At 34.3% G+C, this 15,925-nt stretch overlaps 1 protein-coding gene across 4 annotated transcripts in view; it reads right to left on the bottom strand.

The window, feature by feature from the left end:
- The window catches only part of LOC111504313 (uncharacterized MFS-type transporter C09D4.1), a 77,601-nt gene that overhangs the window by 24,810 nt on the left and 36,866 nt on the right, over positions 1–15,925 (bottom strand). For all 4 annotated transcript variants that reach the window (XM_023158832.2, XM_023158829.2, XM_023158830.2 and 1 more), the window contains one exon: positions 5,532–5,712. In XM_023158832.2, coding sequence (XP_023014600.1) covers positions 5,532–5,712 — 181 coding nt within the window. The remainder of the gene's footprint in view (positions 1–5,531; positions 5,713–15,925) is intronic.

Below are 15,925 nucleotides of genomic sequence, written 5' to 3'. Positions count from 1 at the left end.
TCAAAATTACCAAGAAGTAAACTAGTCCTACAAATGTTTCCAAAATATTATACTTCCTACTAATAGTTTCAATCTTGCTTGAAGTTCCGATTCTTGTTGGTTCGTCAAAAAGGGATATCAATCAATAAGATTCGATTATGTCACATAGCATTAATGTATAAATATTTTTCGTTAAACTCTCAATGTTGAAGTCGCTACATATAAAGACGAGGAATAAATTAACATTGTTGTTTGGTGAGCTACAAAAACATATTATGGCCGTGCCCTTGCCAAATGAAATGGCAGAACATTCAAATGACAACTCGACTGATAGGTTAGATATGTGGTCTAAATTTTGAAATTGTCTAAAAACCTCATTTCTTACGAGAATAACTGTTCCCCCATGCTATTTTTATGCTGGAGTTATCTTCCGCGTCAAGTACTTTTACATTAAATGAATTATTCCTTGCATGTTCTGATTCAAACGACCTAATACTGGATTTATTCTCCGTCTCAAGTAATTTTAGTGTGAAAGTATTCATGAAAAACATTATTTATATTTTTCTCACAACGTTCGTTGAAAGTTACAATCATCTCCTAAGTTGTAGGGGAATAGGACTCTACATGTTGTGTGGTAAACGTTACAGATTTTTTTGCAAAAAATGAGGTGCAATAATGGTTCTCAATGTACTGAATTAAACCCTTTCCTAGTAGTAATTTCCCTTTTCAATTCAATCCAAAATCATTAAATACATAACAGTTTCTATAAATAACAGTATTGCATTCGAAAATGACACACTGATTTGACCCCAGAGTGAATATGTTTCGAAAAAGCTCCAGATTTTTTCTATAAATATATGTATTGTCTTGTTTGTAATCATATCTATAAGGTTCTGTGATAATGAGATGTTGAGTATGCTTAATTTTCAACAAAAACTCGTTAATGAATTCTTTGTTGCATCGGCTAGGCAGGAAAATCACATTATGGTTATTACCAAAGTCTTTGCTATTGTTCAAAGCAGTCTCAATCAGTATATTGTCATTTCAATTCAGTTTCAATATATATTGAACCATACATTTGTCACCTACTATACTATACACTACTTCGGCTAAATCCTTGCCTCGTTGTCCTGATACAATTAAAATCTTGGTCTTTGATTCCTTTTGTGTTCGTTCTCAAGTTATCTCCAGGTTTGGTTATTTTCTTCCCATTGAATTTCCTTCTTTCTTTATAATTTCTCTTATCACCATATTGCTTGTCTTACTGAGAAGGTATTTTGATATCGGATGCAATCAAATCTTTGTAATTTCTCACCTCTTCCAATTGTGTAGAGACCATATTATTTTCTTCGGTGAGTACTTCTATCATATTTACCATATTTGTTTTTGTTTCTTTCATTTCTGATATAATGGATTCTGCTTCCATCAGTTTCAACTCGAATTCTTCACTTTTTTTGTAGTATCTTAGTATTTTCTGTGAGTTTCGTAATTTCTTCATTGAGATCCGATATTATTGTTCGTTGTCTTTGACTTTCTATTGAGACGCTCTATTCCGCTTTTTCAACTGGGTAATGTATTTTTCCTTTTCCTCCTTATCTTTCGTCAATATTTGTATATGTTTCTGTAGCTGTTTTATCATATCCTCCTCTTCACTTCCTTTTATTTCCGTAGTTCAATTGTTAACTAACAAATTTTTTCCCAATCTCCGTTGGCATAAATAATGGGATAAAAGGTATAGATGATTGGCCTATAAATTTTAAACTTCGTGGAGCCCTTTTGATATATACTTCATAAGATCCTGCGATGAAAGTTCATAAAAATGTATTGATTTGTTAATTATGATTTTTTATAACTATTGCAAAATGAAATATCTAAAAATTGTTAATAATTTTTTTTTCAATTGATATTAAACATTAAACAATGGCAGTCACTAACATAGGATATTATTTTTTTACGTAATTGTTCATTAATTTGTTTTGAACAAATATTGAAATTCAATATTTTTGAAAAATTCATTTTTGCTATTTTGCTTCATTTTAATTGTTCAAAATCGAATCTTTTATATTTCGATTGTTTAAATAATTAGTTAATGAATAATTTTGCTTTTAAAAATCATAGAGATAATTATTGTTTTTGTTTTAATGCAGTTTTTATTTTCAGCGACGAAAGCCATTTCAAGAAAGGGCATTTTTGTTGAACGTGTTTCACTAGCTAAGATCTTAGTGGAATCAAAATTCTTGACGTTTGACCAACATAGTTTGTGTTACACGATTGACATAGAATACTATATACCACATTCGTTCGAGAAGTGAGGGAGGGGTTCATTTTTGACTCTGGTGTGTATCGTTCTAATTGTAAAAACTGCTTTGGTGGCTATCTCAATATTCGGTGATTCATTGAAGATTCATTCATTGAACCTTTCGTCCTCCTGGCGAACCTCAGTTGAAAGGACAAGGGAAAAATTTTCAACCTGATGAAAATGAAGACGATTAGAACCGGTCAGAGGTAAGCTCCCGGTCTTGAGTTTCTGAGCAACTTATCCTAGCCACGCCTCACTGAAGTTGCAGAAGTACTGACCAAGATTACATTATGTGACAAGAGATTCGCGTCGGCGTTCAGCCGACGTGAATCCCGTTATGTTTGGTCCTCCATCTCAGTTGAAGTATCAGCTTACCCAGTTATAACACTATTTCCTATTTCACCTCTGCAAAGAATTCATTCGTTCAGTAATGCGATAGTGATGCATGCATTTTCGTCAAATATGAATCGTCTTTTGGTAGTAAATCAAAGTATTCTCTGGCATCGAAAAGCACTGATACAACGGATTTTCAAACATCAGTCACGATTTATTCCTTAATATCTCTGATTTATAGTTAACATATCCTTTTGTGATGAATCTTAAGTCCCTACCGTATACATAATGTCTGCAACCGTTCATCATAAATGTATAGTTCAAGTAAACGATGTAGTGCAACCTATCTTCCAACAGCTCCCCTTTAATAAAATAGTTAGGGAGCTAACTAATTTCCTTATTCAATAATCATTTTTAATTATATAAGAAACACCATAACTATATAATGTATATATATATATATATATATATATATATATATATTACAATGTAGGTTTTCACGGATGGTAGAATATGATGTGTTGTTCTTCCGGGTGTTCATCCGTACTGTCATCTTCTAGGCACCCTTCAAACTGTCAGTGTGTTGTTTCTTTTTTACATACAGCTTTGGTGAAATATACTCAAACACTGTACACAGACGACATTTGGGCATTCCTTCTTTCTACAACATTCAAAAGTCTTGTGAAGATGAAAATCAGTTTTTAGATCTGAGTTGGTGATAATTCAATAATGTCTTAATTCGATTCAGTTGGGACTAAACCATGAAGTTCCTGAAGAAATTAGAAGACAAGTGGTTAATTAACATCCTACCAGAGACATACGAACATTGAAATATTCTATTCATATTCGTATATAGCAACGGAAGGTCCAAGTTTTGTTCGATTTTGATTAGTGTAAAATTCACAGAAATTTTCAAATTTAACATCACAACCAGTTAAATAAGCTGAAAACAATGAGTAAATAGTTTAATAAGAAAACAGAGAATATTTGTGAAATGGAAGGCTTACGTTTGCTGATAACATGGATCGATCATTTGGTCAATGAATGGAACCAACAAAAATGCTGAAGAAATATAGTACTGATTACTATATTTTTATTAGACACTTTTTATTAGACAAAAAAGTGAGACCTACAAAAACTCACACCAATATCTACACCAGGTAATAATAATACAAACACAGAAGAAAAACAAACAGAAATGTATGCAATTTCTGTTTGTTTTTCTTCTGTGTTTCATCCACTTGTCTTCCCAGATGTGGCTAATTTCTTCAGGAACTTCATGGTTTAGTCCCAACTGAATCGAATCCAGATATTATTAAATTATCACCAACTCAGATCTAAAAACTGATTTTCATCTTCACAAGATTAATTGTGGTACTTTCACTGTTGTTTTGATGGGAAATTAGTAAAAAACTACCAAAACTTCAGTTTCTGTCGGGACTCCGGCGTTGCACGTGTGCAATTACTCACAGATGTAACTGGCATGAAGACAGGACTTACGGAAAAACGGACACATTTGCAGAACAAAAATTTTGTTTTACCAAGACAACTCATCGTCTCACACCTCAGCGGTTGTCATGGCGAAAACCCACGAATTCCGATTTGAACTGCTTGACCATCCACCTTACTCACCAGGTCTAGCCCTAAGCGACTTATTTTTGTTCCCAAATCTAAAAATTGCACTCGGAGGATAATGATTTTGCAGAGAAAAACGCTCAGTACTATTTGGATGGGTTACAGAAATGAAAGCATCGCTGGGAGAAGTGCGTTGAAAAATAGAAAAAAAAAATGAAAAAATGCGTTGTATCTTTCTCAGGTTGGAACTTTCCAGACCACCCTCGTAATTACACAATGTTCACAAACATTTCAGTTTCTAGACGCGATTTGATAACACCGTAGCTTCACCGGTCAATAAATCTCTAAATATTGGATGTGACTCTGGAACTTCTAGTCTGCACTGGTTCTAGTGATATCACCGCCCAAATGAAGCAATACCTGCCCTTCATTCCTCTCATTTACAATTGCCGTCTTCACAGTAGGAGGATCGACTAAAAGGACTGACTATATTTGTTGGTGTTTACGTCGATACAAATAACTTTCACCAGAGAACAACCTGCGGAAAAATTATTTGCTTTATGATGAAATTTTCTTTTATTTATGTAAGTGAAATTACTGACCTCCAAACCAATACGAACACCAGGTGGTACCAAGGTTTTGAAATAATCTAAAATGTTACCTTGTCAAGAGCTTTCAAGGTCGTTCAAAGACACATTCTATCAAAATAACTTCGGATGGAAAACACTTATTCAGGAAAGTACGCTCGATATTCAGCTACCTCTTGTAAGTGGCCATTCTTCTATGTAAAATATGTACGGTTGTTAGGAAGAGTCAGGCGCGAATTTATATTGACATAAACATTACTGAAGGTCGAATCAGAAGAAGTCAAAAGTCAAAGTCAAAACGTATTCTCAAAGACATTTAAGGTCAAGTGGCGCGGGAGGTTCTGATATTGGCATACACCAAGTACAAGAGACCCATTTAAAAAACCAGATCTATTCTCTACTCCACTTAACTCATCGCAAGATCAAAGTATTATTATCTTTTCATTATGGTAAGTTTTTAAGTTGAATACATTTGATTCTTACCTTTTCCGAAAAACATATTGTTGACATTTCAAAGCTCCATATCTTCTAAACAGGTTGACCGATTATTTCAAGAAAACCAATATTGGATAGGGAATCGAATTTGACCCGTATTCCTATAAAAAATGGGGATTATATCCCCGCTCATAGGGTTTGAGGTTCTGCAATGCTTCAAGGGTCATAACGTTTTAACGAATAAATTCGACGTGCTCTAGGATTTATATCTTGCATAACTGACCTATGTAATAATATATTCAATCATCAATTTAGGAACTTACAGAGTACAACAGCAATCGTTATGGAAGCCATCGATAAAGTCAGTAACCAGCACATGTTGTGTAGTCCAGCTTCAATATCTTCTATGCTATTATGGTTATTAACTATGAGTGGAGGTATAATATATCCGAGAGCCACACCTAGTTGAGACCCAAAGACTCCTAGCGAGCATGCTATGGAGACCTAGAAAAAATATATGCATTTCAAAATCATAACCGACTTAACAAAAAAGAATAACTGATACATCCATCGAATCAATGAAAAATTAAACGATCCGAATTTTGATTATTCCACTGATAGATTGGAGGAACATTCGAAATATCATACTGAGTTGATTTGTTGTTGTTATATTTATTCGTCTTTCATATTATTATGATATTAGACATGTCAATAATAAAAATAACAATAAATAACTATATAAATATAAATAAATAAACATATACCTATCAAATTAAACAGGCACTATACAAAACACTACAAGCGACATACTGATGCAAATTTTAAAATCATTGACAAATTATTATAAAACAACATAATATAATTATATATAATTGAAAGGTTCAACATAAAAATGGGAACGAAGAGCAGTGAGAACAAGTTACATTAAGACATCCCTTTGCAGGAACTCATCTAAGCTATAATAACCCCCGTTCGTCAATAATTCTTTGATATGGTTCTTGAAACTTACTAAGTGTAAGTCCTTGACTTCCTGTGGCAATGAATTATAAAGTATGATGACGTTATACTTAAGAGATTCCTTGAATGTTGAAGTTTTGTGTTTTGGGATGGTCAAGTGTTTAGTTCGTGTTGCATAATTATGAGTGAGTGACTCGTGATTGAAATGAACCATGTTGTATCTCACATAAAGCAGAGCTTTATAAATATAGATACAGGGTAAAATTATTATTTTATATTTTGAAAATAAAGCTCTACAGCTAGATCTCGGTGTAATGTCAAATATGATTCTCATGATTCTTTTTTGTAGAATGAATATACGTCTTGCGTCAGTAGAAGTACCTCACATTAGTATATTTTGAGCCATGTGAGAATAGGCCAAAGAATAATAGACCATCTTGATACCATCTGAGTCAAGCAACTCTTTGAGCTGGCGTATTGCAAATATTGCCTGGTTCAATTTTTTACACACATGATCAATGTGAGGCCTCCAAGACAAGGCTTTATCTAAGTACATACCTAGGAGTTTGGCTGTATCAGATAGTTGGAAGTTTTTAAGATTCAATGTCTTTCTCAAGGAGAAACCCAAGTGAATTATTTTATTTGCATTCAGTTTCAATTGGTTTCTGTCACACCAAGAAACCATGGCGTCCATGACTGAGTTTATATTGAATTCCAACTCATCTATTGTGCTACCAGACACTGATATGGTAGTGTCATATGCGAACATTACGGTGTAACCATGTTTGATATATTTCGGGAGATCATTTATATATATTGAAAACAGCAGCGGTCCTAACATTGAACCTTGTGGTACATCAAGCATAATATCTTGAATATGTGATGCAGTTTTATTCAGAGTCACAACCATTTTTCTGTCAGATAAGAATGACTCAATCCATTCAAGTAAGAATCCTCTGATACCAATGTTGTACAATTTACTGATCACAATTTCATTTCTTACTGAATCAAATGCTTTCGCTAGATCAAATAAGATTGAGACTACATACTTTCCCTTATCAATGTTATTGTAAATGAACTCAAATTTACCAGCAATAGCTGTTTCAACCGATCTAGCTTTTCTAAAGCCATGTTGTTGATCAGATAAGATTTTGTATTCTTCAAGGAATAGGACAATTCTATCTGCAACTATTTTTCTAGTAGTTTTGATGGCACACTTAATAATTAAATTTGGCGATAGTTGTCAATATCTACTTGGAAACCTTTTTTATGTATTGGTATAACCTTTGCAGTTTTCCAGACTTCAGGAAAAACTCCCTCAAATATTGATTTATTTATGAGCTTCACTAGAATGCCCGATACTGTTGGGATGACATATTTCAGAGCTTTCACTGTTATATCATCAAATCCACTCGATGATTTATTTTTTAAATTATTCATCATCCTTAGTATCTCAGGTTCCAACACTTCCTCGAAGAAAATAGAGTTTTCATTGAAATCAGCGACGGTATGTGGTAGTGACATATTCTGACCTATGTAGCTTGACCGATTTTCGCTATCTTCGCAAAACTGGTAGCAAACTCATTTACAACTTGCGAATTATTGGTTAACAAGACATCATTTATTTCAAGGAGGATATCCTTCTTTTTTATGTGTTTATTTCTTCCTGTATAATCATTTATTATATTCAATAATTTATTTACATGTATTAAAACAACGATAAAAATTAAATAAAAACAACAATAAAAATTAATTGGCGCTCCGGGGCGACTTCATTGATTACAGTGGCGCATTTGCTTTTTCAGCTGCAGGAAAACCCGGAAAAACCTGCAGCACCACATCATCTGAAGATCTTGATCTAACAATGTCCTCTCTCTTATGAAACAAAATGTGGGGTGTCTCCAGAGGCTCCAATAAATTCAATGCATCGCCAGAACACTTCATGACACGACTATCGTCAAATTTAAACCAGTCCGTTTCGTCTTTGACCAAGGCGTAATACTGACCAAATTCAATGCCAGAACCACAGTGAAAAATGACTGCATTAATATTATAATAGTGGTCTGCTAGGTTGAAATGTTCATCTATTTCGAACCTTCCAAAAAGTTTCTTGCTTCAGTTGGAGGTTGAGTCTTGTTTGAAAATCATCAGTGTTATTATTAGATTGACTGGTGCCTCGGCTATACTTGTTTCCTTATAACAGTCAGTTAGTTTGGCGCATGTTTGACAATACAGTCGATCATCACCTATTAAAAATTCCATTTTCAGATGATTTGACAATAAGCTTTGCACTGGTTATTAGTCATATTAGGAAAAGCTAGATGAAGTTCCAGAAATTCACATAAGTTTTCGTTACTTCTTGAACATTTACCACGCAGTAAACAAGTGAGGATTTTTCCAGCAAAAGATTTACAAACACAAGACGAGATGGGCTGTACGGAATCATTCAGTCCAGAGCGGTCAGGAGTATTGATTTTGCTATTGTTTTGCTAACGAAGAGTATTCAACAAGAACCCCAAGAATTTGGAACAATCCTCTTGTTGTCCTAACGAGTATCTAGTGGACTTCAAAGACTCCAGGAAATCGGACTCCAGGAAATCGGTTGGAGAGAAAGATGATACCTTCTTACGAAACTGCAGCTGCATGAACAGGTGTTTGAGTTTGATGAATAAGTAGGAAACATTCCCGTTCTCGTTCATCATTAAAACTTCGTTCTTGTAGCAAGTGTTTCCTAAATTATCCAATCCAATTTTCTTCTCTAGATTTTCAGGACAACTATCTACTGATTCATAAGGAAGAACATGTTTCACAGAATCTCTATAAGAACCATTTTTCAAGCTGCGATCTATCCTTTCAAGTGAAGAAGGGTTTCGTAGAGGGATCGATTCGGCTCTTGCTTCATGAAGCTCTTCCACTGAAAGGGAACCAGTTCTACGAGGACTGCAACTCATATTTGGGGGGCAAGAATGACCTGAGTCCACTGAAGAAGAAGGTGGATCAATCACTTGTGATTCAACCTTGATAGGAGACTGATGAATATCCACATATCTCGGCTTGTTTCGAAGAGGTTTCAGTTCCGTACTGAAATTAGGGCAATGCATGATCTCATCAAAATTATGTGAAGGAGGAATAGTTCCAAGTACTGAAGCAGCATTGCCACGTTGAATAGCAATACTAATTCTTTCTATTAAAAAAGAGTTAGAACGGTGATCTTTCGTTGCTTGGCCTATTCTTCTTCCAATTTCATGAACGAATAACAGAGACTCCGGGCCATAAACACCAAAAGTTTCAACCGCTACTGGATGAAACAGATACTTGTTTCCAAGATTTTGGTATTTTTTTCTTTTCAATCTGTCGCCAGACAATGCTGCAGTTCCAGCAGACTTGGAACTTTCGGCTAGATGGGAAGCCGCGACCGTGTCAACGCAAGTGAAGTCCCATACCACAGGTTTACCGTATTTCCATGATATGAGAGACATACCATCTGGTCGTTTACCATCTGGTACTTAAGGGTTCCCGAATTGCAGAAACATCCGCTGACTACATAGCTCGTTTCAATATGTCGTTCACTTGGTGATGTCGAGATATACGCCCTGCACTTCTCCTGCAACTCAAACCATGTGTAACTTTCTCATCAACTATACTACCGCAAACACAAGTATGAGAAACACAAATAGATGAACGCATCCTAAGTCCTACTGCTATTCTGAAAGATTCATCGTCGAATAGTGTTCCAAGAGATGCAACAGGTAAAGCATTCAGCCAAGCACCCGATTCCTTGATCATTGCTGCTTCCAGACGAGCCTTATCGTATACACTTGTAGATTTCAGAAGTTTATCAGTTATAATGTTCAGAAGAGGTCGGTCCCATACACTTTGTATTTTTTTATATGTAGGAGGAGCAATATTAGTTGCGGCTTGCCAAAGTGATTCACCTTCAGAATAAAAAACGTCTTTGATATTGATGAATATGGAAGGAAGGATGGAATCGATAAGATCAGAAACACTATTGACTGATGACAGAGAAGCTGGTAAAGCTAAGGAATAAGCCGAACGTAGCCCTAATCCGCCAAGGTTCACAGGAAGAGTTGCTTGGAGCCATGAATCATTATTGAAATGATTGTAACATATTCCGTCGTGTGGCGGAGTAAATTATCAAATTCTTCAAGCTCTAACTGACTTGACCAAGTGGAGGAACATCTGAGGGCGTACATGAGTTTTGGAATCGCCAAACAATTTTTCAAAAGAAAAAATGCAACGTGTTTTGGAAGTTCATTCAATCTGGTGGTCAGTAATTTGAGTGATTCTCGTTTTTCTCGAAGATGTACTGAAAGTGAATCTTTAGAGAGAGGAGCACCCAGAAGACTCCATTTAGACTTTTCCAAAATTCTTATGCCAGGAGCCAATTTCAAAATGGATTTCGAAATATTATTCGGAGTTGAAAGAGTAATCAACTCGCATTTTTCAAAATTTAGTTCAAGTCCAAGATATTCTGAATAATCAATGATTTTTTCTAAATCCTTTGAAACACTGTTTTCATCGCCAGCGATTGAGCCATCGTCCAAACACCAACAATTAAATTCGGATGATAAGCTTCTAGTGAGTTCGTTGATGGTCAGACAAAAAAGAGCAAGTCCTAAGGGATCACCTTGTTGAACACCTCTCTCAGACAGAATCAGATGTTCACCAAAACTCAAATAGGAAGCTGATTTAAGAAGGGATATAATCCTGGAAACGAATCTTTAACTTTATGAAGCATGATGTTTCTATCAATCATGTTGAAGGCATTTTTGAAGTCTATTTTCAGGAAAATTTTCGAATCGGGATTTGGATGAAGATTAATAGATCTACGAGCAGCATGAGCAACAGCTTCACATCCACCTGCAGTACCGAAACCAAACTGTAGTGGACGTAACATCGATCCTAGTTCGTCTTTAATCCTCATACAACCAAGTTTAGCTACCAATCGACGATAAAAGCTACCGACGGCAATCAGTCTTACTCCTCCATTCTTTTCCGAATAGCACACAGCGCCAAAAAGTATAGGACAAATTTATGGAGAAACCCTACCAGTAAAAATTAAGTTACATAATTTTGTAACAGAAGAGAAGTTTCTGTCCTGAATTTCCATAACTATGATTAATGAGGTCTTGCATATGACTAGGGCATGAAGATATACAGTTACTTCATCTTCTGGAATGTTAGTAATTAGATAGAGAGTCAATTGCTGTAGCACTTACATGACCATGTTTATTTTTTATGATGTGCGTAGAAAGGTCTGAAGGTCTGTGGTATTTGTAAGCCCATAAGATTCTAGGCAATCATTTAACTTTTTTTTTGTTATTTGTGGTATCAAGGCTATTTATATTTAGATCTCCACAAACAATCAAATATATGAATTGTTTCTGAAGAAAATCGCAAGTCTGTTCTAGTTTTTCGAGAAATATATTGAAATCACCCAATGGTGGTCTATAAATGCAACACACCGCTGTTTCAATATCTAAATTAGCAACTAAAGTGATAGCACTTATTCTCTAAGATTAGATCATCAATAGGAAATTCTGTCTCAGACATTTCATTTTTAATACTCTGGGCATTTACGTGCGCTACCATGAGGGTAGTAAATCCTGCTTTCACAGGTTTATTTATGGACTCAGCTTTGGAGCATCCTGGGACAAACGGGGATATACTGATAAAAACTAATTGTTCTCACCTACATTTTGTTCTGTTTCGAAAACCGTTTCAATAATCTGTGCCAGTGTATCACCCAGTATGCCATCTTTTTCTTGGTGATTGTTTTCTGCCAAAGCCAGTTCTTCCGCTAGAGTCTGGTCAGCCTTATGTGAATATATATCCGTTTCAACTTCTATTCTGGAAGATTGGGGTATATTAACTGATAAATTCTTGATCTCCCAAATTGAGTTAATTTCAGTTCCCTTCCTGACTTCAATTTTTTGTTGTTGCTGAGGAATTTCATTTGATGCAAATTCTGAGAAAATATATTTTTTATTCTTGATATGTTTTATCAAGGCTTCGGTCAAGTACCACTTTCCAACCTTGTTAATACGGCTATTTTTTTTGAGTAGTTACTTCTTCTCAAGAAGTTATTGCAATCCAAGATGATGATGTTTGTTTGTGCAAGATGGTGGGAAGTTTTCAGTAAATCAAGATTTCTTTCATAAACTTCAGAGTTCGAATCGTTTTCGGAGAATCGATATGCAGTTAGTAGGTTTTAGCTGTAGAACTCTGTCTAGCCAAAAAATGACCAAGTCGTTTTCAGACAGTTGACGAGAATTTTCAGTCATTGTTTTAATAAGTTCTTCATCGCTACAATGAGGCTTCAGGATTGACTGGATTATAACTTTTTCGTTCATTTGCCTTAACAACATTTGCACGAGATCCCTTCCCCTATGTCCTGCTACCAAAACAATTTTATTTTTTCAATCTGTATTGGACTTTCTATTGCTTGATATATTCATTGGTTTGACTTTTTTTTTTGTCTCGGAGTTGAAGTTGTTTGAGTCTCCTTGTCAATTTTAATGTTTTCGAACTCTCCTTTTTCGGCGCCACTGACTATAGAATTCACTTCAGTTGCGGTTGATTGAATTTTTTTATGAGTAAATCAGTTTGGGTACCGATTGTTAATGTATCCTTTTTTCCATTTGTATTTTTTTGTTGAAGATAAGCTATTTCTTTTTTCATCTCCTCAATTTTCTTTGTATGCTGTTTAATTCGAATAGTTGTTTCTGTTTCCAGTTTCAATGCCTCATTCATAAACAATTCCTTGTCTTTTTTGCAATTTTGTTATGAAATTGTCTTTCATGATAAGTCCGTCGTTTGAGAGCTCATTTATAGTTTGTTCTAACAGGCTTACCTGTTCAATGTTGCTCAGATTTTGGTCACTCTCACAGCAAACTATTTTATTTTCTTCAATGCATCGGATTTTATTCGATTTGAAATATCCTTATTGAATTTCGAAGTAATACATGGACTTATGAAAATTTCAAATAGAGTGGATCTATCAAAATTGAAAGTTCATGGAAAAGAAAGTTTTTTGGCTTTCTACTACTCCATTTTGATTCAAAAAATCTTCCAAAGAAAGGAAGGAAGTAATCAATTTCAAAATAAATAACTCTATTCATGGATGTGTAGATCATGCAAAGAAGTTACTTTCAGACACAAACTGGAAGAAAAAGTCCTCCTGAAACAACTACTTTCATATAAAAATTGAATTACTCGAAAGAATAATTCTTTCGAAACAAATACTTTCATATGAACACTGAATTATACAAAAGACACTATTCTCTACTCAGTTTGTATTCCAAGTATTCGTTATTAAAGAAAATCAAATATCAATCACCGTAGTTCTACACTGAATGAATGGTAAAAAAATTGCACTTACATGGAACACTGCCATCGTCACTGGTAGACATCGATGTTTCGCCGAAAGACACTTGCCTTAGGGCTCTTCAGTACCATTCTAGATAACATTATAAGAAAAAACACCCAGTTCATTCATAAATTACGATTTTTTTGTCACGGAATGAGTTTTATCTACTTATGTCATCGATGACATCGTAATGACATTCATTCACCTATTTGATTAAATGTCAGTTGAGAGGAATCTTGTTTATATTGATAGGAGTGACTAATTATATTGATTTAGGAGTGACTAATTTTTTGGGAAAGAAAGTTTTTTGGCTTTCTACTACTCCATCTTGATACAAAAAACTGTGCGAATTTTCCAAAGAAAGGATGGAAGTATAATATAAGGAACTCTATACATGGATCTATAGGCAAGTGTCTTTAGGCGGAACATCGATTTCTACCAGTGAGGATGGCAGTGTTTCTTGTAAATGCAATTTTTTTACCATTCATTTTGTGTAGAAATTCTGTGAAAGATATCTGGTTTTATTTCATAACGAATTTTTGTCTAAATAGTGTCTTCTGTATAATTCAGTGTATAATTCATATGAAAGTATTTGTTTTTAATTAATTTTTCTTTCGTGTAATTCAATATTTATATGAAAGTAGCTGTTTCAGGTTGTGTCTGAAAGTTACTATTCATGTATAGAGTTATTTATTTTAAAATTGATTACTTCCTTCCTTTCTTTGGAAGATTCCCACATTTTCTATGTTGATGAAAAGGTGAAGTATTAGCGTAGGCTACTTTTCAACTTAATCTTGCCGAAAAAAAAAAATAATTCAGAGAAAAATATCCAAGAAATATTTGAGAATTAACGTATACAGAATCAATAATACCCAATCTACTTATCTAAAAACAACTTATAGTAGTATAATTATAAAGTATAAAAATTAAATTGAATTGGTGATATTTTTCACCTAATTTGTATCCATAGTGTAAATAATTATCATATACAGGTCCGTTTTAAAAGCAAATCTATAGTGAGTGAAGTAGGATTTTCAATGTCTTCTTGAAATTATATAAAAATAAGTTTCAAAACTCCTTGTGAAGAATATTATAAAATTTGGGTGCTGAATATGAGAAAGAATGTTGGTACACTACACTTGAGTGTTTAGGAATAACTAGCATATTACTTTTTCCTGTGCTCACCCTATTAAGGTTTTTAAACATCATAAGTTCATTAAGAAAATATGTAGGTTTGCGTCAAGGTAGTTATCTAATTTGGGCCATCCTGTTTCTTTAAATTTTATACTAATATGACCATATTATATGATGTATATGAAAATATTGAAAGGGCGAAAGTGGTATATCAATAATGATGAATGAAAAATTAGATTGAAGAAAAAACATGGCGGTAAGCATCCAGTGGAGTATACAGGGTGTCTCAAAATATATCAAGAAAAAAACATGGTATCAATGTGTACAAGGTGTGGCGCTTTAACGTTTCAACGTGCGATCACTCATTGTGTGCAGGGTGTCTCAAAATACATTAAGAAAAAAACGTGGTATCAATCTGTATACAGGGTTTTTCAAAATACATCATTTAGGAAAAAACGCAGAAAGTATCGACAAAGTAAAAACGAAGATGCGCTCTGTCATTTAGTATGTTTCACTTAGCCAGTAAGCATCATTAAGAGATAACTAAATTTCGTGATTATGTCATTTCGCGAATTTTTGGACGTCATGGCCACATGTCAAATAGGCATTAGGTGTGCATGTGATGAAATAATTTCGAAATTTCGTATGAGAAGCATATGTAAAGTTGTAGAGACGTTGAGAGAAAAAAATATGAAAATTTGATTATCCACTTTTGACATATATTTACGTTTCATGCAAAATAAAAACTTCCGGTAATGGAAAAATCATATGATATGATATATATTCGGAATATTTATGGTGAGAAGGTTTCGAATCCGTCAATGCACCAACTACTATCGACTGACATCGTTCCGATAAGCGCACAAGCTTCCTGAGAGAAACCATAATATAGAAGTTCATCACATAAAACATTATGATCAATAGTGTCGAACGCCTTATTATAGTTTACTGGAATCAGGTAAATCAATTAAAGTGGAAATGTCATCGGTGATGACATTCTATGTAATTTTCGGAAACCTGAATGAGCCGAAGGTGTAATGTTTTTTTTTCCATAAAAGATTAACTCAAACACCTTAGAGATAATCGAGAGTATGCTCATTGGTCTGAGGTGACCGAATTATGTCGCTTTGGTATGGGAATCACGTTAGCTTGTTTCCAAGCCACAGGGATAAGGTACAAGTAGAAATAGATAAATTAATAATATAAGTATTATGGTCAAGTAGTGTAGTTTCTACA

The sequence above is a fragment of the Leptinotarsa decemlineata genome, unplaced genomic scaffold, assembly GCF_025532065.1.
Source record: "Leptinotarsa decemlineata unplaced genomic scaffold, Ldec_3_MD MMD2_tig00078422_RagTag_RagTag, whole genome shotgun sequence".
In the NCBI taxonomy this organism is placed as follows: domain Eukaryota; kingdom Metazoa; phylum Arthropoda; class Insecta; order Coleoptera; family Chrysomelidae; genus Leptinotarsa; species Leptinotarsa decemlineata.
The sequence above is the reverse complement of the archived record's forward strand: the minus strand, read 5'-3'. Positions and strand labels throughout refer to the sequence as shown.